Source organism: Rattus rattus, chromosome 8, assembly GCF_011064425.1.
Source record: "Rattus rattus isolate New Zealand chromosome 8, Rrattus_CSIRO_v1, whole genome shotgun sequence".
In the NCBI taxonomy this organism is placed as follows: domain Eukaryota; kingdom Metazoa; phylum Chordata; class Mammalia; order Rodentia; family Muridae; genus Rattus; species Rattus rattus.
Genome location: NC_046161.1, coordinates 39,394,933 through 39,419,953, shown reverse-complemented (window position 1 = coordinate 39,419,953; position 25,021 = coordinate 39,394,933). Strand labels below are relative to the sequence as shown.

Here is a 25,021-nt window from a genome sequence, read left to right as displayed (position 1 = left end):
TCACACATCTGCTGTCCATGGAGGTCACATGGGGCACTGGATCTCCTGGAGCTGGAGTTAGGGAGTTTGTGAGCAATCATATGGATGCTGAGACTTGAGCCCAGGTCCTCTGCAAAAGCAACAATTGCTCTTAACCTGTGAACCAACCTCCAGCCAGCTTTAAAGCCAAAGTAATTTATGAGTTCGCAGAAATGGGCAAAATTTCGAGTTTCCTTCCTGAAAGTTTCCTTCTCTCATTTGGAAAAAATGTAAATATGTGTATTTTTATTAGGTTGGCAAAGATCAAGAAGGTTGAGAAAAAACTTTCAGAAAAGTTACAGAGAAAGAGGCCCTCTTCAGCACTGCTGATGGGAATACTAAGTACTAGGCAATCTTTACTGGGGACAATTTGGTAATACCCGTCCAAATCACAAATGTCCATACTTGGAGTTCAGCAACTGCACTTCTGGGGTTTCACACTAATGGCATATCACACAGGTGCAAAGTGGTGTCCAAGGTCGTGCACCATGCTATTGTGCGGCTCATACCTATTATATTAGCATTTGACAGGCAAGAGGATTGCTCCAAGTCTGAGGTCAGAGTCTGGGCTACAGAGTGAGTTCCAGGAGAGCTTGGGCTACACAGTGAAACACGGCTTTGTTTTGTTTTGATGAGATGATGGCTCAGTGGTTAACAGCACTGGCTGCTCTTCCGGAGGACCCAGGTTCGATTCCCAGCACCCACATGGAAACTCACAACCATTTATAACTCCAGTCTAGGGGGAATTCTGCGTCTTCTTCTGGCCTCCATGCTACTACTTGTAGGTGTTGCATAGACATGCACACAGGCAGAACACCCATTCATATAAAGTAAGAATAAAGAGAGATGATGAGGAGGAGGAGGAGGAAGAGGAGGAAGAGAAGGAGGAAGAGTAGCAGGCCATTCAGTGTACTGAAAGCCAAGTGCATTTCCACTGCATGTTTTAAAATTGCATGTTTTCAGACATCCCCAAGAGTAATAAAAACAATTTCCCAGTTTATTAAGTGTGAGCACTGGTATGTCATATAAGACTTGACAGTCTTATGTTTATGGACAAAGTTCTCTGTGAGCTCACTTGTTAGGTAGAGGTGATCTTTGGAAGCATTTACTGTAACATTTGCTACCACGAAGGGAAGACAGAAATTGATGTCAGCAATGCGATAGCTCAGAACCAATGCAGAGGGTTTTAAATTTCATTAACACTTTAACGACATGAAGCCAGACACGCCTGTGATTCCAGTACTCAGAGACAGAAGCAGGAGGACCTTTCAAGTTTGAGGCGAGGTTGGTTTGCATGTCTGAGATCTAGACAAGTTAGACTCTATCTCAAAAAAAAAAAATGGAGTGTGTATGTTAGGGGGGCTGGAGAGATAGCTCAGCAGCTAAGGGTGGGTGCTGCTCTTACACCTCACTTAGGTTTGTTTCCCACCTATATCAGGTGGCGCCCAACTGCCTGCCACTCCAGTTCCAGAGGTTCTGATGTCTTCTCTTACCCTCTGTGGTCACCTTGTGTTGTCCATACAAACAAGGACACACAAATAAACACAAAGAATAGTATTATTAAAAAAAAAATAGGGGGTTGGGGATTTAGCTCAGCGGTAGAGCGCTTGCCTAGAAAGCACAAGGCCCTGGGTTCGGTCCCCAGCTCCGAAAAAAAGAAAATTAAAAAAAAAAAATAGGGCATGGGATGGGGATGCAGATAGAGTGCTTGCCACCTAGCATTCACAAAGCCCTGGGCTTGATTCTCAGCAGCACATAAAAACAGGCATGGTGGGACACACCCGTATGCCAAGCAGTCCAGCGGCAGAAAGTCCAGTGTCATCTTTGCCTACGTAAGTTCAAGATCAGTCTCAAATAGGTAAGACCATATCTCAAAAGTAACTATTAAAAAAAACCAGCCATCTGACATGTAGATATTCAAGAGATGCGAGTTAAAATTTACAACCAAAAATAAAGCACATGCACTTTAAGGTAACATGAGAAAGGTAAAAAAGGCTCTCTCTGAGTGCCCCTCCCGGCCCCCGGGTGTACGTTGTTTGTCCTCAGGATCGAACCCAGGGCTTTCTTGCCAAATGCTAGGCAAATGCTCTACCATTCAATGTCCTTCTGCCAAGATCGTCTTATTGGATATTGGTGTTAGACCCCACTAAGTTTTGGACCTATCCCTATGTATGTGGCCCAGGACATTATCTATGACTCGGTTTCCCCACCTGTAAAATATGGATTATCATCTATGATTAGTAAGAACTGAATGCACGGAAAACATCTGGGTTCATAGAAAGTACTCCATAAGAACTAGTTATTTCTGCTCTAAAACATCCAGCCATAAACCAAATTTCGATCTATATACTAGGTCGCTTTGCATCAGCCTGAGAGAGACCAACTAGATAATTTTTCAAGTTCTCCCCAGGCTCGTGTCTTCACAACCTGCAAATATTCTCCATTCTTGCCGCTGCCACCCACCCTGCAGACCTCCCACCTGTGCTAAATCAAGTGTGCTTGTAGGGAGGGGGTTACACAGAATCTAGTGGGTTTGTTTTCTCAAAGGTGGAGGGCGGGAAGAAATCCTGTTGACACAGTTATATAAAGCCTGCCACTCAGTCCCCTGCCTACTACCTCTGAAGGCCGTTATGCATATTAAAGAAGGGGGGCGGCAAATACAAAAGAAAAATAAACGAGAGAGAGTGAGAGAGGGAACAAATCAGGATGCTTGAGGGAATCCACGTGGTCATCAATCTGTAACTGATCAGAGCAGCTATACTGAAGGAAAAAACCCCAGAGCCTAACGCTAAATACATTGCAATAGAGAAATAGTCCACAATGGGGTGTGTTATGTCCTAAGCAGAGTCTTGGGGCTGCTGTTTAATATCCTTTCCCAGCTCCCACCCTCTCGGCACCTAGTAAACCACCAGAAGCAACAACGGAATCTGGTTGTGTGTGCGTAGTGTGAATGTGCGTTTTGCAAACCATCTGGGCCCCATCCTGCGTGGTTGGAACGATGATCGATCCCGGACGAGTTTGGGGAGTTGGTGCTTGACTGTCTCCTCCCTTTCTCTGTTCCTTTCTTCACCCCCTCGCCCCCCATTCTCTCGCCAGGCACAGGCGTCTCTTGGTTAGAAGGACGTAGATTTTTCAGCACCAGGAGGCCGTGGACCTCTGGAGGCGTGCAGCACACCCTCCAGTGGGCTGGAACTAGTTGCTACCTGCCTTACTACGACCCACCCCGTCGCTCCCAAATCTGCCACCGGGGGAGGTCCTAGTTAGAGCAGCGCCCGGTACGGGTGCGGGAGACCAGGACCGCTGCGTGACCTTCCTGCGAACTCCATCTCGGCTGGGGGTTGGGTGGAGATGGAGGCTGCTCCGGGTCTGCAGGCAGTGTATCGATCCCTAAGCCTCAGCCAAGACAAATTCTTCGGGCAGCAATCTCTCCCTCCCTCCTTCGCTTTTCCATCCCCTCAGGCTTCTAACGCCTTGCTGGAGGCGCCCTCTTCTATTTCCCGCAATAAAGTAAACCCCGTGGATATTCACCCCACCATCACCCCCCCCCAATCCCCCGCCACTGCTCTATCCCTCTTCCCTCCCCCTCGACTTGCTAACCCTGCGTGCAGAGCTCGCCGGCGGCGGGCCCCTTCCACCCAGTGTATCATAATGCCCAAAGCCGAGCTTCATCCCCCCCCCCCATCATGAGAAATGTGCTGGCGAGCCCCCTCCCACCGCGTGCATACATTAGGGTCTGCTTTGCATGCAGCGGCAGGCTGGAAGCGGAGGAAGAAGGGGCGGGGCGCCTTTGCCCGCCTCTTCCCTCCAGGCCCTGTCCGTTAGCCACCCAGTTTCAGCTCCGTTGTAATGTCAGGTCGTTCGCGCAGCGCACGCTGTGGCTCCAACGCCTGGGCTGGGAAAACACACACCAACTTCGGAGAAGGGCACGAAAGCTAGAAGCCCCTCACCTCCCTTCAGCGCACAGTGGACCGAGGAGGTGGCGGAGGCCGACCGTTCGGTTGTGTGCATTTTGGAAAGAGCTCCAAGCATGAAGATGGGAGGGGCTCTTCTTTTATTGGATTTTATTTTTTAAGGCGCGTTCACCGAGAGCCTTGCCATTTTGCATAGAATCAATTGGGCGACGCTTTGGTTTTGCATGGAGTACAATGGAGCTTTCTGGATTCTAGAAGCGTTCCATAAGGGCTAAGCCCGCCGCTCTCCAAGGCAGAGGAGAAGGCTCGCTCCTCCGGGGACCCCAGCAGCCGCGCCGCACTGGAAGCGGTTCTCTTGGGCCGCTCAAGTCCCTGCGCGTCCCGGGAACGTGTGTAATCGGCCTCTCGGCTCTCTCGGCTGCGGGCCACCCGCTCCCTCCGCCTCCATCCTCCTGCTGCCCTCGCCCCCTCCCCCCTCTCCCCGGAACCCGCCTCCGCTCCGGGCTCCAGGGCTTCCTTCCCCCCCTCATCTTCCCTGGCGCTGCCGCTCCCGGAGGGCGGGGCATGCACTTATCCAGGTTGCCGGGCGGGAGGAGCCGGGCCCGGGGCTCGGCATAGAGCAGTGGCCTCCGGGCGGCGGAGGCGGAGGCCAGGAGCCCATATGCAGATTGCAGGGCAGGCGAGCGCCACCCGGCGCTCGGCATAGCAGGCCGCGGGGTACGGGCAGCGGGGCGGCGCCAGGCGGGTTAGGCAGGTTCCGGGGCCCGCCGCTCCCCCCCCTCCGCCTCCCCGCCCCCCTGTGTTGTCGCCTCTCCCTCTCGCTGCTTCACTTACGGGGCGAACATGGCGCACAGCTGTCGGTGGCGCTTCCCCGCCCGACCCGGGACCACCGGGGGCGGCGGCGGCGGGGGGCGCCGGGGCCTAGGGGGCGCCCCGCGGCAACGCGTCCCGGCCTTGCTGCTTCCCCGGCCCCCCGGCCGGCGGTGGCGGCCCAGGGCGCCCCCCCCCCGGCGGTGGCGGCGGCGGCGGCGGCGGGAAGCAGCGGGGCTGGGGTTCCAGGGGAGCGGCCGCCGCCTCAGCAGCCTCTTCGTCGTCCGCCCTCGTCTTCGTCTTCGTCATCGTCCTCAGCCTCCTCAGGGCCGGCCCTGCTCCGGGTGGGCCCGGGCTTCGACGCGGCGCTGCAGGTCTCGGCCGCCATCGGCACCAACCTGCGCCGGTTCCGGGCAGTGTTTGGGGAGAGCGGCGGGGGAGGCGGCAGCGGAGAGGTAAGGGGGCGAGGAACCCCCAGGTCCGGGGTCTCGACCCTCTGAGGAACCCCTCCCCTCCCCCATGCAGGTTTCAGGAGCATCCCAATTCTGGAAACATCCTGGGGTCCCTAACGCGGGGCAAATGGCCCTCCCATCTTAGGACCCCCCTTATGGGCTGCAGACCCCCAGGCGCCCTTACCCGAAGGTTCAGACCCTTCTGGTTGAGGGCGTTTAGCCCCCGTCCCGCCTTCTTTCCCTGGACCCTTCCCCAAATCCCTTGGCACAGACCCCCTTGCGGGGGTTTCCCATCCCGGGACTGAACCCCTCCTCCCTTTCACAGATTACCTCATCCGAGCCAGATTCCTCCCTCCCTCTGCCAGAGACCTGATCCCGCCACATCTCCGCCTCCTTCCCTGGGCAGATGTGTTACTCCTAGGGCAGTCTTCCCCTTGGACATCTCTCGGGTGGTGGCTTCATCCCGGGCCACGTTCTTATCCTGGTCCGTGGGAAATCCAGGTCCCTTCCTGCACCTTGCTTCGGAAAACCTGACCAACCCTCCCTCCATCCCCAGCCAGGTCTTCACCTTGCCAGTCACTCCCCCTTGTCTCACCTCTACTACCAGCCCACTCCCACCTCCTGCACACCGGGCCTCCTCGTTCCGCCCTCCCCCTCGGGGAAACCTTTCCTCTCTACCTTGTCTGTTCTCATCTCTCCTGTGAAGATAACAGCGCTCTTCCCCCGCGTTAGTCTCTTTCCCCATCTTCCAGGACTGCGTTTCCTAGGCTGCTGGTGTCAGGGATTTACCTCCAACTCCACCCCTTTCCCTCCTTTAGACGAAGGACCAGAGGTGTGTTAGAGGGAAAATGGCCCAGTGTCCCCCTAGGCTTGGAGCAGAGCTACTTTCTAGCATTCTCCTTGAGAGGAGCAGGGTTTCCCTCCAGCTCTTGAGAAAGGGGGCCCCGGTGAGGGGTGATGTTTGTGGGGGAACTAGGACTGCATCCTCCCAAGGGAAGCAGCTGCTCTCTTACCCCACCCACTGCGCCTGAGAGCTTGCAGCCTCTGGCCCTGGCTCCCTCCCGCCCTTCTCTTTTTTTCTAGTCATTTCATTATTGATCCACCTTTTCCTAGGCCAATCCTGGGTCTTGGAAGGGGGTGGAGGAAAGCCGGGTTGGGATGAGCGTAGATAAAAAAGGACAGTTTTACCTTAGTGTGGTGGCGGCGGTTGTTACTGCTTTGGGTTGGGAGAAAGAGGAAGATTATGAAGCCAAGTTAGTCTTTAGAAGGAGGAGGTAAGGTTATCTGCGATTCCTTGTGGGAGACTCGAGGTGGGTGAGGTGAACAGTTGAGAACCGGGATGCTTTGATAAGCGGTATTCTGCCTTTTTCAGTGAAAAGGAAAGTTGCCCTGGGAAGGAAGTTGAGTTCAGGTTCAGTCAGTGGCGATGCGCATTTGTTTTCCATTGGATGCAGAAAGGGCAGTTTGAATCGCAGGGGAAGGAGGGGGAGAGAATGTGCTGGGGGATTCTAGGGGGAGGAAGAGCAGCTGCCAGGGGCTGAAGTGAAGGGGGGTGGGGGGAGTAGTGTAGGGGTTTGCTGCTCTGGAGTGCTGTTGATTGAAACAGAAAGGGAAAGATAGCAACCAGCCGTTTCCTGCGTGCACTGCCGTTGGGGCACACAAAATATCCTGGGCAAACCCCTTGTGGCGCATTATGTCCCGCACCCCTTTAGATTTAGCAAAGGCTTCTGGAGGGAGGAGATCCTAGGGCTCCCTGCCTCTCCTTTCAAGGAGCTGGTCTTCCCCCACCCCCCACCTTCCCCAAGTTTTTAGTTTTCCAGCCTCCTTTTAAAAATTGTTTCTAAGGCAGCGGGCTCAGGAGGCTGACAACAACCGCCTCTGACAGCAAGGAGGACATGATGGGGGCGTGTTCCTTGCTATGTAGCTGCAGCATCCTCTTTCCCTGCCTCCCTTGCTCTGTCTCCACCCCCTTTTCCCAGCCTTCAGAAGGCAGCTTCAGTAAACAGGGTTGTTTGCGAGTATTTATTGGTTGCCGTAGATTATTATTATTATTACTATTTTGAAAGGCCAATTCTGTATTCTTTGAGCTAATGACACAGATCCCAGGTAGTTGGAGAACCCAAGGCCTCATATATGACAAAAAGGCTGAGCCGAAGTTCAGGTTACTTGCATGGAGTTGGTGCTTACCTGTGAGTTGATTTTTGCCCTTTTTTTTTTTTTTAAGGTACAGCAGCAAAACCAAACACCACCTTACATTGACATATCATTCAGCTGCCTATTTTCGGAATTGAGACTAGACTGGTTATATGTAGAATTCTAGTCCTGTGTACGCTTGAGTAAAATAAGAAAGTCTATTAGGGGAAGTTGGTCTGCTTTAAGGGGATCCCTGAGCCGGCGCGTTCTGTCGCTTGGCATGCTTGTGCATCTTGTATTGAAGGACCATGTGTTCAAGTTCTAAATGTTCTCATCACACATTCAAAAGCAAAGTCAGCGGCTTCCAGTCATTAACTTTTCCAGAGACTGGTTAGAGAGAGAGAGAGAGAGAGAGAGAGAGAGAGAGAGAGAGAGAGACACCTGGATTCAGGGACCTAATGTCTGGGATTCTATCTATCTGTGGTCTTTGACCAAGTATCAGTAAAGTTTTAGTCAGGTACCAGCAGTGCCTTACCTGTCCGTGTCACGAGAGGGCTGTGAGCTAGCTCTTTATTTCGCCTTACTGGTAATTGTGGTGTAAAGCTCGTTGAGGAGTTTCAGCTACTGCCAATGAGATGGAATATAACAGGGAGGTGTTCTCTTTAAAATTTGTGCCTTGTGAGGAGAGTGATTGACTCCTTTCGTCAGATTCCAGTGCTACTATTTTTCTCCCAACCTGGGCTTGAATGAGCTGTCGGTAAGCTTTCTAGATGGTAGCTTGAGGCTGTCTAGCACAGGCTGAGAGTTACGTGTTATTCATGGTGAACCAGGGTGGCTTTCAGCAGAGAAGCCGAACATTCCGTGACATAGTCTTACACATTGGCGATAGAGTTCCACGGGGCTTTCTGCAGGCCGATACGCTTACAGGATCCTAAAGGTTGCCTCTTAGAACTTATTCACGCTTCTTAGGAAGTCTCCTCTGGCCTCTTGAAATGGTTAAGGGACCCAGATGGATTCTGACCTCTTTGAATTGCGGTTTACTCTATGTGAATGATGACTTGGAGTTGCACGTAATCAAAGCGAGGTTCTAAAGCCGTGTGATGGCACTTCCAGATCCCCCTGTAGGAACCGAGTTGTCCACAGGAGACCTGTCCTCCGTTGCCATTGGCTCTTTGCTCTCCTTGGATAGAAATCCCTCTGGTAACAACAACATGTGAGTCCTTGGGACTCCATTCTGTTATGATGAGGGTTTTTTGTTTTTTTGTTTTTTTTTTTTCCCAAAATACATAGATGTTTGGTGTCCTGGGTGTGTTAGGAAGTGGACCTGAAGCCTTACCTGTAGGATATCACAAGGTCTGAGTCCTGTGCTTCCTTTCCATAATCTTCAAGGTGTCAGCAGCAGCTGTCTCAGGTCCATCTGAATAAACACATCCAGGCAGCATCTTCTGTTGACTAGAGTCTGTGCTACCTTGACATAACGCTTCAGAAATCTTTTAGCAGCCAGCAATCCTCATTGATTTCATGTGCCTTTCCTATCACCTCTCCTCACGTTAACGGCGGTTTTCTCTTGATCCCAACGCTGCACACTTTAATTATATGTGATATTAAGACTGAATTACAACATTGGTGCATATTTGTATTCATTCAAAGTCTCAGTGACATCCCTGTGGTCTGGGGCAGGCTTTTAAATTGGGCTTAGAAAAGAGGGTGGTTCTAGCTGGAAGGCAACTGGGGAGGGTCTGTGATTTTTTTTTTTTCTTACTCACTCCAGCCCCTGCCACCCAACCACTGTCTGTTAGGACACACTGAGCAGTTCTTATGTCTTATTTGCTTGTTTCTGAGTTAGGGTCTTACAGTGTAGACTAGGCTGGCCTTGAGTTTGTGGAGATCTGACATTCGGCATTTCCTGAGTGCTTGGATCAAAGGCATTGTGCCACCATGTCCAACTGGGAAGTCCACTTTTACCCTAAACTTCTGATCTATAAATTTATTGTACTCACAACTCTTTCTGTTCCATTTTCTGCTCACAAACCTTTCTATTCCATTATTTTACTCTCCTTCTTCTTGTTCTTGTTCTTTGTCCTCTTCCTCTTCTTTCTTGTGGTCGTCGTCATCATCATCAAGTCCCGTTCTTGCCCTGTAGTCCTTGGTTGTTGTGGAATGCCCTACGAAGACCAGACTAGTCTTGGATGTGTCAGTCTTCCTGCCTTGGCATCCCCCGAGTGACATCACGGGCATGCGTCCCCACACCCTGACCAGAATTTCTTATTCTGAGTTTATTTCAAGAACCAGAGTAAGTGAGATTCTTTGGTGCCTTTTAGTATCAGACTGCACGCTCGCCCATCTCACGATCATTATTATTAGGGGAAAGTTATCAGTGTATGGAAATGTGTTTTGCTGACATTGACAACAGACATGGAGAGTCATCGTGTTAGGCTGTAGCTATGTTGCTCATGGTGACCTTGAACTCTAGGCTCAAGCGGTCCTGCCTTTGCCTCTGAAGTTACTCGGACGACAGACACCACTGTGTCTGACTTGGAGATCAGCTCTGAAATAAAATGCTGAGTACCTGTAGAACCCCGGTGTTATCTCCTTGTTTGGCTGGATTTGTTTTCATGGCTGGAATTTTCTTTCCTAAACGGAAACTATTTTTGGTCTGGATGGTATATACATTTTTAAGTGTATAAGCTTTTAAATGAAAAAAGGACTCCAGCTCATCAGAGTATCTATAAATCCAGAACAATAATATCTCCTTTGAGTTAGTTGTTAGAAAGTTCTGAAGTGGATATTAAGAATTCCGTCTTAAGCTAGTGCGCTCTCTCTCTCTCTCTCTCTCTCTCTCTCTCTCTCTCTCTCTCTCTCTCTCTGCCCCCCCCAGCAGTGTACTATGTCTCCACCCTTCTTTCCCAATTAAGCATCTCAAGGCACATGCTCCTGGAGGAAATGGTTCACAACAGTGAGCTCCCTTCTGATTTGAAGTTAGGAGAAAATGCTCCCATTTGGGCCACATTTCTCATCTCTGCTCACCTTGGAGCTGTCCTTCCAGCGAGCAGCTGTGCAGCCCGTGACAGCCAGTTGCCTCCCTTACTCTGGCTAGAGGGGGTGGCAGCAGTGCTCTCGCCTGCTCGGAGGCGTGACAGACTGCAACGCCTCTGTCTCTTTTGGAGACTCACTGTGTTTTAATTGTAGGTCTCCTAATTAAGATCTCTTTGTGCCTGCCCACATTCCTCTACTGCTGGCACAGAGCTTCACCTCCCTTCTAGCACTTAACTGAAGGCCTTCAATCGGGCCTTTTGTGAATATCTTGTCTCCATTCTTCTACCAAGGTGGAGAGAGCCTGGTGGCCTGGGTTTTGGGGAAGGGGGAGCTTTGTGGCTGTCACTGTAGTAGTAGGAACCTCCCTGAGGATTGCTGTGATGGACTCTTTGCATGTCATTTTCTGGGATTAAGACAGGTTAAATTACTAATGAGTCTGGCACGATGCACCTACACTTCAACCAGATTCTTAACCCTCTAGGCACAAGTAGGAAGTGGATGCTAAAGAGTTCGCTGGCATAAAGTGCTTGCTCCGGTCTGCCTCATCAAGATGGGCTCATGAAACCTGAGAAATTAAGTTTGATCATGGATTAAATCAGAGACCTATGATTTTTGTGGGCTGCTAGGTTGTAAGGTTAAATAATAAAATGAAATTATTGATTGACCCCCAAATTGTACCAGGTTTTGGAAACAGATTGAATGAAATAGCTTTGGTATTGGAGTTAGCTTTTTTACTAGACAGGCGCTTTAACCAGCTAAGCCACCGAGCCAGAACTAGCTTTTTTAAAATTATATTTATTGTATATGCACGCGAGAGCCCATACGAATGTACGTGTATACATGTTTTAGCATTTATAAGGAGGTCAGAGGATAGCTTGTAGAACTTGATTCCTTTCATCATGTGGGGCCCAGGGATCAAACTCAGTTTGTCAGATTTGGCACAAATGCCTTTACCCGCTGTGATCCAGCTTATGGACCCTGAACTATTTTTTTTTCCACTAAAATTGCTTGCTAATTGTAGGTGCCAGTATTTCTTGAGGTCAGGAACTAGCTGAACTTCCAGAAGAGTTTTCAGAATAAGATGGAGTAATTTCTGTAAAAGATAACTCAGCTTTGGTTTCTACTATACTGGTGCTCAAAGTGTAGCCCGCCCGTTCACAGATCTCATGTGGTGCGCTAGAGGACATGGGAAATCTTTGTGGAGAGTCACAAAGGGATCTTAAGCCTTCACCTGGGCCCATTGCTGAACACCTCACTGCACACATCACTGCAAGGGTACAGAGAGGGCCATTTTGTTGTTGCTGTTACTGTCCTTTCTTAGTGGTGAAGCCTGAGAGAGGACTCACATGAGGGCTCTTTTATGGCATGCTTTAAATAAGCTTCAGGCCTGTGCCCTTATACCTGAGTGGGTGGTTTTATGGCCTAATTCTCTAATTGCTGGCATTTATGACAGTGTGGATGCTACTGGCCCTGTGGCTGAGGTTGATGAGGTACTGGGAATAGGGAGAGAAAGGGGGCCCTTTGTTAGCCTTTCGTTTTCCCCTTCAGTAAGGTCTCTCAGAAGGCCCTGAGGAAAGACTCAGACACTAGAACTGAGAGAATGAATGACTTCCCATAAAATGGTTCTTTATGTTTTAAGAGAAATGAGTTGCTTTTCTTGACCTATCCAAAGAAATCCATACCACCACTGTTAAATATTTCAATGAGTTTTTTACCTTGTCAGGTTACACACCTCCTGGGAAGGCCACCATGAGGCTGAAGCCATTACCTAAAGTTTGCTTTTAAAGACCTGACTTGGCAGTTGTAGACTTGGAGACAAGTTCCCCTGTAGGGTTAGTACTCCGCTTCCTGGAGGCCAGGCTTGGTTTAACTTTTTAAATTTAGACTATAGCACCCTATTAGATTTTAGTTTAACAGTGGTATCAATGTAATAGTTAGTTGGCAGTTTTCTGCACAGCGCATGAAAATTCCCCCTTCATTGAAATGAGTAGTTGTTTTTCTATTTGACAAAGAGACCGGAGGGATTTCCCCAGATGTATTACCTCTAATTCTTGCTGCGGCAAGACTGTATGAGGTACCAGTGGGTGGGGCTTAGTTCCCTGCTGTTTGTTTCAGAGTTGGAATTTCTCTCCTATATTTTATCTGTTTTCATGCATTTCTGGTTTTGTGTTCTGTTGAGATGTTGGAGCACCGTGAACCTTTTCTAACATCTGTACTGCCCGAGAGCTCTGCCCCTCACTGTCCATACACTGCAACAGCACAGTCTCGTTCTCATTTGACTGCCGCAGAGTAACCGTGGCTCTGTCTGCAAACGGGAGAGAACATGAGTTGTGAGGAGTGGTTTTGGAGGGAATGTTTTCTTTGGGCTCGCTTCTGGACTTGCTTCTAAAAACTCGAGAAGTTAATCACACGTTCATAACAAACACCTCACTCCTAGAGCAATAGATATTGATAAGGTGCCTGATGTTAGCTTTTGTCCATGCATCAGAACAGACTAATTTTTAGATCAAACGCAGTACTGTCCCTAGATTATAAGCAGTAATTATAAGCAGTAAAATCTCGAGGATAACATCTCTTTAAGCTTGGTTAATGAGGAAATCCTTTTGTAATCTCTCTGACTGGAGGTTTTTATTTGTGCATATATAAATGCCTTTACAAAGGGGATGGCAAATCTCAGAGTCTAATCTACAGTAGTGTGAGATAATAGAGCACAATGATTAGGGGGTTGATAAAACAGGGCCCCGGGTTTACACGACCTGGGTTCAAATCTTAATTTAGCCCTGTATTAGCTGAATGACCTTGTAGAGTTTAACTCCTTCATGACTTAGTTTCTTCATTTGCAAATCAGAGGTAATCATGCTTCATAAGAGTGTTTATTGTGAGACTTAATTAAGACCATGCATGCAAAGCACTTAGCACTTTGCTTAGCACATAGGGAACCCTAGTTATTATTAGAATGAGAAATTGAACCAACAGGACGGCTGTGATCTTTTCATCATAACTGGATTGTTTTATTACTCTGTGGTCTGTGTGTGTGTGTGTGTGTGTGTGTGTGTGTGTGTGTGCGCGCGCGCGCATACAAACCTATCTTGAGTGCTGTGGTCGACCCCAGCCCTGACATGACAAGTGCCCTGTGTGTCCTGACTTCAGAATGTTACTGATTTTACTTTGGGTTTCAGGTTACCTGTAAGCTAAGTAGAACCAAACCACAGGACAACGACCCATCTTGGTAACAGTAGGTCTCGTTGATAGCCAAGGAAAACATAATCAGAGATGAGACCCAGAGAGGGAGAAAGAGAACAAGGAAGGTTGGCTCTAGTTGTGGAACCATCGGGCCCAGGCAGCTGCATAGGAGTTGCTGTCCTTGATCCTTATGACTAATTTTCTTGTCTCTCTGTAGACCAGGCTGTCTTGGAACTCACTGTGTAGACCAGGCTGGCCTCACAGAGTTCCGTCTGCCTTTGCTTCCTAAGTGCTGGAACTAAAGGTGTGCACCACCGCGCCTGGCTATGGCTGATGCTCTTCATCTTTTTATTAATGTAATCATGTGATGGTTGCTTAACCAAAACTAAAAGCAAAGGTTTCTTTTCTTTCTTGCTCTTTTGCCTCCCTGGTTCTGATCCTTTGGTCTGTAATTGATAACTATTTACACTTATCCTCAAGTTTCAATCGACAGAATCCATCTTGTTTGATCTAGAGATATCAGTGCAATTAACAGTTTAATTATAGAATTGATGCTGAATTGTAAGTTACAAGTTCTGGGGACTGAAGCTTTCGAGAAATAGAAATAATAACTTCAAACAGTAAAAAATCTAGTTAAAGTTTTAAAATAATTAGTAGAAGCCAGATGACGGTGTTGGCACCCCTTTAACCCCAGCATTTGGGAGGCAGAGGCAGGCAGGTCTCTGTGAGTTCAAGGCCAGCCTGGTGTACAGAGCAAGTTCCAGGACAGCCAGAGCTACACAGAGAAACCCTGTCTTGAAACAAACAAAAAAGAAAATATACAGTTCTGTAGTAACTTTCTCTCTCTTTTATTAGAACTATTCTTACTTCGGGACTAGAGACTTACTGCTCTTGTAGAAAATGTGGGTTCTATTCCAGGTACACACATGGTGCTTCACAACCATTTATACACAACTCCAGTTCCATGGGACCTGAACCCTCTTCTAACTTCGTCAGGCATCAGACATGTGCCTGGTGCTCGATCATGCATATGTACTTATGTACATACATACAGGCAAAACATTTATATATAAAATAAATCAAAAAAGGTTTTTTATTTGTATGAATATTTTGCCTCCATGTATGTATGGTCACTGGGTACATTGCAGTACCTTCCAAAAGAGTGGGTGGGGTGCCCTGGAGCTGGAGTTAGGAAGTATGTGGAGTTAGCAACATGCTGGTGCTGGGAAGAGACTCAGATCCTCTGCAAGAGCAGCAAGTGCTCTTAACCACTGAGCCATCTTTAATCTTTCCAGCCCGGCAGTACCTCTCTTAAGTGAGAACACGTTCGGGGCCAATGAGGTGGCTCTGTAGATCAAAGGTGTTAGACACTGAACTTGATGACCTGAGTTTGATTCCTACAAGGCACATGGTGCACGGAAGGAACCAACTTCTGCAGGCTGTCTTCTGACCTTCTTCATACATACGCCATGGTACGCGCACACCTGTACTTATGTACACAGGTTCACGCGCACATACAAAATAAATAGAACCCAAGTTTTAAAAGGAAATGCTCACTAACACACAGGTGCCATGCTTTGCAGTCCGGGCGATGGTTTTCCTTAGGTCATGTACCTAGGAGGTGGCAGACCTAAGATTCAAACCCTGATGTGTCTCTACCTCTGAGTTCACTCTCCACTCCTCACTGGGTGAAAGTCCTTTCTCTTCCCACCCCCACCCACTGCGTGTCTGAGTCCTGTCCATTATGCGGTCGTAGTGTCTCCTCAGTCTGGCCCTGCCCTTCAGTCCTGAGGGTCCAGCTTATGTCTGTTACTGAGGACCATTATGGTGTTCTAATTAGCCACCCTGCCTTTTCATTGCACACAGTATGGCCAGTGTTTTCCTTGGATGGAGATAGGACTCTGTTACTGTTTTTCTAAAGCCTTTGACATCTCAAACAGGCGCTTTTACGTCCTCGGCCCCTCGTAGTTCACCTGGCTTGCATGTCTATACCTTATCTGCTTAGTACACGTTCTCACTTCTTTGCTATATATATGTACTTCACACAGGGGGTACCGTTCGTGTTCTGTCTGGTCTTTATGCCCTGCCTTGGTGCCACTTGCAAGACCTTCACTTCTTTACCTGTCTCTGACTTACTCAACTCTGGCTCAGCGCAGACCTCTGGATGGCAACCCTCTCATGGAACATTCACAGATGCTGCTACTGAGTTGAAATTCAGTGTCTTCTTTTAAAGAACTGTGTGCCTGACCCTCAAAGAGCTTACTTAGCCCAGGCTCCCTTTTATTATAGATGCTGGTGAATTCTTCTCTCTTTGCCCCAATAATTTACGACTACCTTTCAAGACTCGGCTGGTTTCTAAGTCGTTGCTTGTTTTACAGTGGTAACTTTTTGTGTGAAGTGGACCAGTGAGTATTTATTGAACTTTTAGGAACACTTTGCAGGATTTACTGAACTAGGAGAATGTGTGCAACTAGATGATTCTGACTTTTTTTTTAAATGATGATAATAGGCTGGGGAGACAGCTCCATGGGTAAGAGCGTTTGCTACACAAGGGTGAGGTCCTGAGTTTGGATGCTCAGCACCATGTAAGAGCCAGGAGTGGCTGAGTGTGCCTGGAACTCCAGTACTGGGCTGGGCAGGGACAGGTGAATCCTGGGAGCTCACTGGCCAGCCAGCCAGGTACAGAGAGAGACCCTGTGCAAGGTGATAACGCAGAGCGAAGGGTCCTCCCCTGGTCCTCTGTATATGCATGCGTGCACACCCCACATATGTGTGCGTACACACAAGTAGGGCAGAGGGAAGCATACGAACCATCACAGGACTCGCTAATGAATCGTTATTAGTTACTGTTTGAGAGAGGGTTCAGAGACCCATCTGCCTCTGCCTCCCATGCAGGACTTAGTTTTAAAGGCACTCCAAGGCAGGGGTTTGGAAGTGATGTTGGGTTTTCTGATTAGTTGGCGCTATCTTTTATTTAGATAGCATTTGGCACTGGTCATCCCCTTGCTTGAACATTGTTTCCATTTCTAGGTTCCTCAGCTGTAAAAGGATGAGGAGACCTTGGAGATGGTTGTGAGGAGACTCAAAGTCTGATGACATAATTGGAAGTCAGTAAGGAAAGGCTAATCAAGTGGAGGGTTAAGAGATAAATTATAATTCTTCAAAGACTACTAGCTCCACTGATACTGGGATAAGAGAAAATAGGTTTAAATTGATTGGGGGTGGGTGGTGTTGAAAAAAGAACATGCTGCCAATGATGGTTGTCATAGTGATGGAAAAAGGTTATCAAAATAATCCTCTCTGGAGGTAGATTTTAAAAATACAGTTCTGCCTACATATGTATAAAGTGACCTCTCTCTCTACTCCCCTTCCTGTGAATCAATAAATACGGCTCCTTGAGGACATGGATCGGGTTTTATATACTTTAATATTCCTCAAGGGATCCCAGGGCCTCACCGGCTTTTCAAGGAGTATTTGATTTGGATTGTCAATTTATGACGATAATTAATTTTTGTAGTAAGCTTCCAGAGAAATGTCTTTATGGAATAATGGTTTTTGTAGTGGTTTTATAGGAGAATAAAAACTTTTTAAAGTGAAGCTAAAAGACAAATCTTAGACATCAAAAAGAGCCAGGAGTAAGTAGACGTGGTCCTCACACAGGAATGAAGAAATTGCCTGGAGAGGTTATGCCTGTCTTCTGCTCCAGAAGCCCCTGCATAAGGAGCAATGCTTGCAAGTTGCTTCCAGTCTAACATCACTTTGCTTCTTGTGACCCTTGGCTTTTGAGCATGTGGAGGGCTTGCAGCACTCAGAATGAAACCTTTTTAGATATGTTGGGTTACAGAAACATTTCCTGTACAGTCAGACTGAGAACTGTGAATTGGGATTATTCATCTAGATTACTAAAACTCTGGGCGGAATTCATACTCACACCAGGCGTCTTCCCACCACCAGGCCTCCCTTGCACTGTTAAACTGTTAGAATTTGTTAATTTAGTACTGGGGATTGAGTATCGATGCCTTTTTCTTTTCAGTAAATTTCTACTGATTTATTCTCTGTAAGTTTCACCAAGTCCCTTCAACCAGTTATGCTTGTACAGTTTATAGAAGCAGCAGGAATCCTGTGAGCGGCACCAAAGCAAGGGCAGGCCACTCCCTGGGTGTGTGGTTGCTGCCATTAGAGAGAAGAACAAACTCAGAAGTCATTTGTAAATTGCTAACCATGCTGGTCCGCACTCGCAGAGGGGAGAAGACAGAAACACGGAATTCCCTCTTACTTTCTCTGTTCTTCTTGGTTTGGTTTGGTTTTTGAGACCAGACTGCCATGTGTTCACAGAGATCTCCTTGCCTCTGCCTCCCAAGTACTAGGATCAAAGGCATGAAATACCCCTTGGTCTATTCCCTCCCTCCCTCCCTCCCTCCCTCCCTCCTTCCCTCCCTCCCTTCCTTTCTTTCTTCCTCCTCCTCCTTCATAATCTTTTTTTTTTTTTTAAATTCACAATACATCCCAATTGCATTCTTCTTGAGAGACTCCATTCAGTACCAGAGCAATTTTTAAGATACCAGGGACTTTCTTTAAAAAGTAGTAAATGCCATCCAATATGGGTTTCTCAGAACTTCATAGCAAGCTTCCAAATATCAGTACAACATGAGTTCTCCAACTATATTATTTGACCATTACGTCCTAAAAGGTAATGAACTGATAGAGGCCTTGGTAGCCCTGTTGCCTTCCTAAACGGGATGTTCATGCTACTCTTCACATTGCCTTTGCGGTGAGATGGCCCTGTTTGTTTTAGAGGGAAGGAAGTTGTGGCTTTCTCAGTGATACCCAAGTTGCTATTGGTCATTCAGTAGCCCATAATCCTAAAAGGAAAGATGAAACTTGACTTTGCATCTTGATGAGAACAAACCAGGAGAGAACTGAACTCTTACAGTGAAAGCATGCAGCTGAGGGCCAAGCAGCTCCGCCTGCAGCCCCAGCACTGGGGAGGGTGAGTCAAGAGAATTGCTACTTAGAGAGTAGCAGGCCAGCCAGGACTACATCCCAAGACCTTTATCTCAGAAGGAAAAAAGAAAAGAAGGAAGGAGGGAGGAAGGGAGGGGTGAAAAAAAAAACCTAAACTTGAATTGGGACATAAATGAAGGTAACTGCTTCAAGGTGGTAAGGGGCCAAATCCCCTTACCATGCAGTTAGGGCTTGTTTAATAGTCCAGCCTACAGATCTGGTTCCCTGAGAGAGAACACTAAGTCCCGTGGTTGTGATTCTTGACAATTTTCTGCAATGTGCCTGTTACGTGGGCTCATTTATTTTTCTTTACTAAGTGGATAAGCCAGTTGAGACTTGGAAACTGGGGAGGCTGGACTTGTACTCGATTTCCTTGTTTTCCTGAGATAGGGTCTCACGTAGCCTTGAACTAGCTGTGTAACTGAGGATGGCCTTGAACTCCTGATTCCCTTGCCTCTGCCTTCAGGTGCTGGGGTTACAGGCTCGTGCCCCATGCTCAGCCTTGATTACTTGTTTTTAATGATTCTGTAAAGTAATTTGGGCCATAGCCAAGAATCTGAATGGCCGACCGTCTAGCTGCTGCTTGCATCCTACTGTTTTGTTTTTAAAGACAGACGAGCTATTTTATGACTTCCTCTTTCTGAAGCAGAATGGGTAGAGTTCACCTGGCTCATTTGCTTGCCTCTCTTGGGCATCTTCGCTTCTTGCTCTTGCTGACGTGGAGTGGGTTTGAAGAGCACTGTCTCCTCCCGTTAAGGTTGTATAGCGTTTGTGGCTCTGGGGTGACAGTTGCTAGGTAGAACTGAATTAAAAGCTTGAAAGCTAGAGTTCCTTTCTGTATATTGAAAGTGTGGCCTCCTATTGTTACTGAAGAACAGTGTGTTACAGTCTTTGCACCCTTTAATCCTGGGTGACCTTTCCCTGTTAATGTTTTTTTTTTCCAACAGCAGTCAGAGATCGTATGTAAAAGAGCTTCAGTCCATTCCTCCCTCTGGTGCATTCAGACAGCCAACTGTCCCCTGGATGCACCTGCCATCACAGAGAATATACATTTCTTTTCTTTCTTTTTTTTTCTTCTCTCTTTTGAAAGCAAGGCTCTCGTTATGAAAACTAGTAACGGAATTATTCCCAAGGACAGTTCTGTTAACATGGGTTTTAAGAGCTTCAGTCTTCAGATTGTCAATTCCCAAAGTATCTTGCAGAGTGCTATAATTACTTCAGTTCTTGCATTCATGTTATATTTTAAGCTGAGTTTTCAGTAAAGAACTTCAATAATAAGCTCCAAGGGGGAGGAGCTTGTCAAGTGCTGAAACTCTGGCACTTGTCACTTACTGATGGCTTGGGGATTTGAGGATCCCAGGGTTTTATACAAGTTGGATAAACACTCAACTACTGAATTATTGATTTGTTTTTTATTTTGAACCATTTTGTTTGTTAGTTTTGTTTTGTTTTTCTTGTTTTAAAGACAGAGTCTCATGTAACCCCCGACTGGCCCAGAACTCTGTGTAGGCCCACCTAGCCCATGCCTCCTGAGTGCTGGGGTTGAAGACGTGCACCTCTGCACCGGGAGAGTGAACTCTTCTTGGTCCTCCTGCTTCCATGGTTAGCTGTATGTACCCCACACTCTGAGGCAGAGTTCCTGGATTGCCTAGGCCTGCCTGTCTTCCTGCTTCAGCCTTCCAACTTACTGGGATTACAACAGTTTCTGAGTTTATTTGACTGTTATACTGGGCATAAAAATAGAGAAACCTAAAAACTATCCTCAAAGCATTTGATTCCCTTTTCAGTGTAAGGGAAGTTGGCAATACGCATGCTCCACGTTCTCTAACAAAGTCCTCCTTCCTGGGTAGAGCCATTTTCCCCTTGAGCACTGGAATCTGGCTCTTCTCCTCTACTCAGTGTTGCTCCTCGTCAGCCCCTCGCTCACACAGGCAGTTTCTCAACCCGCAGCAGTGTGAAACCATCCGTCTGAATGCAGCCCTCCTTTGACACCACCCTCTGCCGTGTCCTCCTCCTGGTACCACCATGTTTTCGTCCCTTTTACAACAGAACTCTAAGGTGCTGTAGCTGCCCAGCTGCCGCTTCCTCAGGCCCCGTCAACGACTGCAGTTGGGTTTTATCCCCAAGACCCAGCCTTTCTCAAGGTCCCCCAGGGTCTGTGAATAGATGAGTCTCAGTGCTTGTCTGATTAAACCCTTCCGCCCGCAGTGTTTGAGCTACCCCTTCACTTTTCCCTGGGCTCTGACACTGCGCATCAGCTGCTAATTCTCAGTGTTCAGCATGGCTCTGTCCGCACTGAGTCTGCTGGCTGTGAAGCACCCAGGAGCCCACCTTGTGCTGCCTTCTCTCCCCATGTCTCCTCTGTATGCTGAGGACTACTGCATAAAATTTAGGACTGGAGAGATGGCTCAGCGGTTAAGAGCACTGACTGCTCTTCCAGAGGTCCTGAGTTCAATTCCCAGCAACCACATGGTGGCTCACAACCATCCGTAATGGGATCAGATGCCCTCTTCTGGTGTGTCTGAAAACAGTGACAGTGTGTGTACATAAAATAATAAATAAAATATGCATAAAATAAATAAATCTTTTGAAAAAATTTAGTCTTCAATATTGGCTACTTTGTGGAGTTCCCAATTTTATAACCAAGTGCATATTTGACATTTTTATTTAGTTAATAATAATAACTTGGCTAACATTTACTGAGTGTTTATTGTGGGCCAGGCTATATTGTGACCCCTCACCTTTGTTTTCAAATATAATCTCCATGACCCTCTGTAAGGTGCCACTGCTCCTGGCCTTCAGGCGAGGAAGTAGTTAGGCATCTGAAATCCAGTAGGGATTTCACACCAAGCATCTCCCGCAAGTTCTCCCCTCCCTCCCCCCAGTCTTTGCTATTTCCATTCTGTTTTGGGTTGAGTCTTCACATAGTCATCTGCTCAGGTCTAAAACTCCTTAAGAGGTGTACTTTATTTCTCTTCGTTCTTGTCCCGAACCTAAGTTCAGTAAATTCTCTATACTACGTCCAAAACATATCCCAACTCCCAGCTTCTCTCGCCAGACCCCAGACCTTCCTTGTATCTTCTCACCTGGACCACCTTTTCTCATCTCCTCACTGCTACTCTTCCCTCACCCGAGTTTGATCTTCACACAGCAATTGTGGATTTATGGATTCCAGTATCAAATATGTTACTTCACGTTAAACCTGCAGTGTCTGCATGGATAGAATGAACTGAAATTCTCCAACTGTGGCCAGAGGTGGGCACATGGCCTCTGGCCCAGCGTGCTTTTCTTCACCTCCTCTCATTCTTTCTGCCTCTGGATGCCACGCTGTGTTTGCTGCTCGTCTCTAGACTTTGGCACCTGTTGATCTGTCTGTGCCATCAAGGCCTTTGTGTCTAGCTTTTCCTCATTTAGGCCCATTCAGCACATTTGTCTCAGCGAATGCCAGATGCTCTGTTTGTAGTAGACAAACAGCAGACAATGCATAAACAGTAAAAGTTTATTTACTGGTGGTTCACACCTGTAATTCCAGCACTCAGGAGGCTGAGACAGGAAGATTATTGTGAGTTTGAGACCAGCTTGGGCTACATAGTCAGCATGGGGCTGCAAAGTAAGACTTCTCTCAACAGAACAAAAAAGCCACATGAGACCGGGGGATTGCCTGGACTTAGTATTGAGATCCTGACTCAAAAAAACAAACCTCAAAATATTTAATACAACTTTTTTCTTTTGTATATTTGTATTATGTGTGTGCATGTATGCTTGTATGTACATGTGGGGGCTGAGGGTCAGCTGTGGCTACTAGGGGTCAACTGTGTGGGGCTAGGAGTCAACTGTGTGGTGCTAGGGGTCAACTGTGTGGGGCTAGGCGTCAACTGTGTGGAGGTTAGGAGTCAACTATAGGGGTGCTAAGAGTCAACTGTGGAGGCTGGGGTCAACTGTGTGGGGGCTAGGAGTCAACTGTTGGGGTGCTAAGGGTCAATTGTGGAGGCTAGGGGTCAACTGTGTGGGAGCTAGGAATCAACTGTGTGGCTAGGGGTCAACTGTGGATACTGGGGGGTCAACTGTGTAGGGGCTAGGGTCAACTGTGGATACTGGGGGGTCAACTGTAGGGGGTAGGGTCAACTGTGGATACTAGGGGGTCAACTGGGAAGGGTTAGGGGTCAACTGTGGGGTTAGGGGTCAACTGTGGGGGCTAGGAGTCAACTGTGGGGGTGCTAAGGGTCAACTGTGGAGGCTAGGGGTCAACTGTGTGGGGGCTAAGGTTCAACTTTGGGGGCTAAAGGTCAACTCTATGGGAGCTAAAGGTCAACTGTGGTATTTCCTCTACTATTCTCCACCAGAGTTTGTTTTGTTTTTTTAAGAATTGTTTATTTATTTTATGTATGTGAGTACACTGTCGCTGTCTTCAGACACACCAAACACAGCATCGGATCTGATTACAAATGATTGTAATCTACCATGTGGCTTGAACTTGGAATTGAACTTGTGGAATTGAACTTGGACCTCTGGAAGAGCAGTCAGTTCTCTTAACCTCTGAGCTACCTCTCCAGCCCACTACCATGTTTTTTTTTTTTTTTTTTTAATACAGGGACTTGCATGGAACCCAGAATTTGCTTTTTCTCTAGCCTGACTGGACAGCAAACCCCTGGGATCTGCCTGTCTCTACTCCCACTGAGGTTATAGATACATACTGCCACACTGGGCTTTTATGTGGGTGTCCAGGATTTGAACTTTAGCCCTCATGGAGGGCATTGTAAGCCAAATAAACTTTTTCCTCTCCAAGTTGCTCTTGGTTTAGGTGTTTATTACAGCAATAGGAAGCAAACTAGGGCATTTCCCATCAGTACTAGTTAGTATTTGTCAACGTGACACAAACTAGTAACCTGGAAAAAGAAAACCTCATTTGCGGAAGTGCCTCCATCAGATTGGCCTGTAGGCATGGCCTGTAATTGCTAAATGATGTCGGAGGGCCTGGACCACTGTGGGCACTGTTAGCCTAGGTGGATGGGTTTGGACTGTATATAGGAAAGGTACTGAGTAAGTCAGTGAGAAGCATGCCGCCACGGTCTCTGCGTCAGTTCCCGTCTCAGCTTCTCTTGATGGAGGACTGTAACCTGTAAACCAAATGAACTCTTTCTTCCCCAAGTTGTTTTATCAGAGCAAAGAGAAGCAAACTGCAGCAGCGCCTGTGTGTCTTCAGGGTTAGACAGTGCCTGGCAGCCCTCAGGGGCCACTTTCTGAGTGAATGCCCGCTGGTCACATTCGAGTCATGGCTGCCGGCCGCTCTCCTTTCTTAGTCTCCTTCCTGCTGTAGTTCACTGTGGAGCATCGTTGCTGTCTTGTTTTCACTCCTGTCTTGTGCGGATGGGTGTTTGTCTTTTCTCTCTGTCCTGCCGGGGAGGCTTCTGTCTAACCGACCAGCTTCTGTTCATTCCTGCACTTGGTGTTCTCTTTCTCCCTTAATTCTGTGCTGCGGCCTGTTACCGTTTCATAATGTGTTTCCTTCAGGGCTGGGTGTTCTTGAACTCGATATGTAGTCAAGCATGCTTCTTCCAGTCACATGCCACTGTGTCCTGCCAGGGCCAAACTTTTAAAAACGTAGTGGTTGTGAACCTCCCTGACAATCTGAAGAAACATGTCGTTTCTCGTGGTGCAGTCAGTTACCCATGCCTGTGTTTCCGAGGGCTTTCTAGCCTCTGCTCTGACCTGTAACCTTTTGCAACCAAGTCCATGCTCATCCTTCCTCTCCTCCCAAGACAGCCCCTCCGTGTCATTGCCTCCCCAAAGCACCTGCCCCACCCCCACCTCATCCCTTTCCCACTCATTACCTCTGCTTTTTACGATTTTTTCAGTTATTTCTTCCGTTATGCTCTCTATTGGTGAACAAACACAGTTGACCTCAAAAATTGCATCCCATGATGTCCCTTTCCTTCCCCGTTCCTTACTGGCCTTTCCTCACGTAACCGAGATTTTCAGAAGTAATCTTCATTCATTTCTGTTTTCCCACTGTGTATGTGTGTTGCTGGGGAATCACACCGAGCTTCCAGCATGCTAAGCAAGCAATCTCAGTGAGCTGCAGCCTCCAGCCCCATTCCTCCTGCCTGCATACTACATAGACATCAGCCTTGCTCTCCCGCTGTACAACGTGAGTCTTGGCTGACCAGACCGCTCCTTGACAGGTGCTTTCCCCGAGTGTCCCATGTCCTCGGTTTCCCCTGTTGCCACGCAAAGCTTGGTGTACCCATTTCCTTGGCATTCTGTTTACCAACCTTCCTTTTTTCCTTTATGTTCTTTCCCTGGTAAGTCGATCTAATACTTCCATATTCGTCGACTCAGATATGTTTTCTCCGGGCCATTGTTTCCAGTAGACATGGAAAAACATTACTAACTCAAATGTCCGAGGTGTTCTGCCTCCTATTCCGGAAAGTCATTCTTTGTTCTGTACTCCCAATTTTAGTAACTATCCCCACA

At 47.7% G+C, this 25,021-nt stretch overlaps 1 protein-coding gene and 1 long non-coding RNA gene across 2 annotated transcripts in view; one reads left to right on the top strand and one right to left on the bottom strand.

The window, feature by feature from the left end:
• Positions 1-3,828: 3,828 nt before the first annotated feature.
• Positions 3,829-25,021, top strand: part of Kmt2a (lysine methyltransferase 2A) — a 79,783-nt gene continuing 58,590 nt past the window's right edge. The window contains 5 exon segments of the mRNA XM_032910990.1: positions 3,829-4,891; positions 4,893-4,931; positions 4,933-4,985; positions 4,988-5,028; positions 5,030-5,194. Of these exon segments, the coding sequence (XP_032766881.1) occupies positions 4,773-4,891; positions 4,893-4,931; positions 4,933-4,985; positions 4,988-5,028; positions 5,030-5,194 (417 nt within the window). The 5' untranslated portion in view covers positions 3,829-4,772.
• On the bottom strand, positions 5,607-6,628 carry LOC116907814. The gene is made up of 3 exons (XR_004388848.1): positions 6,380-6,628; positions 5,870-6,003; positions 5,607-5,672 (listed from the first exon to the last, which is right to left on the bottom strand). It is a non-coding gene; the product is annotated as an uncharacterized LOC116907814 (long non-coding RNA).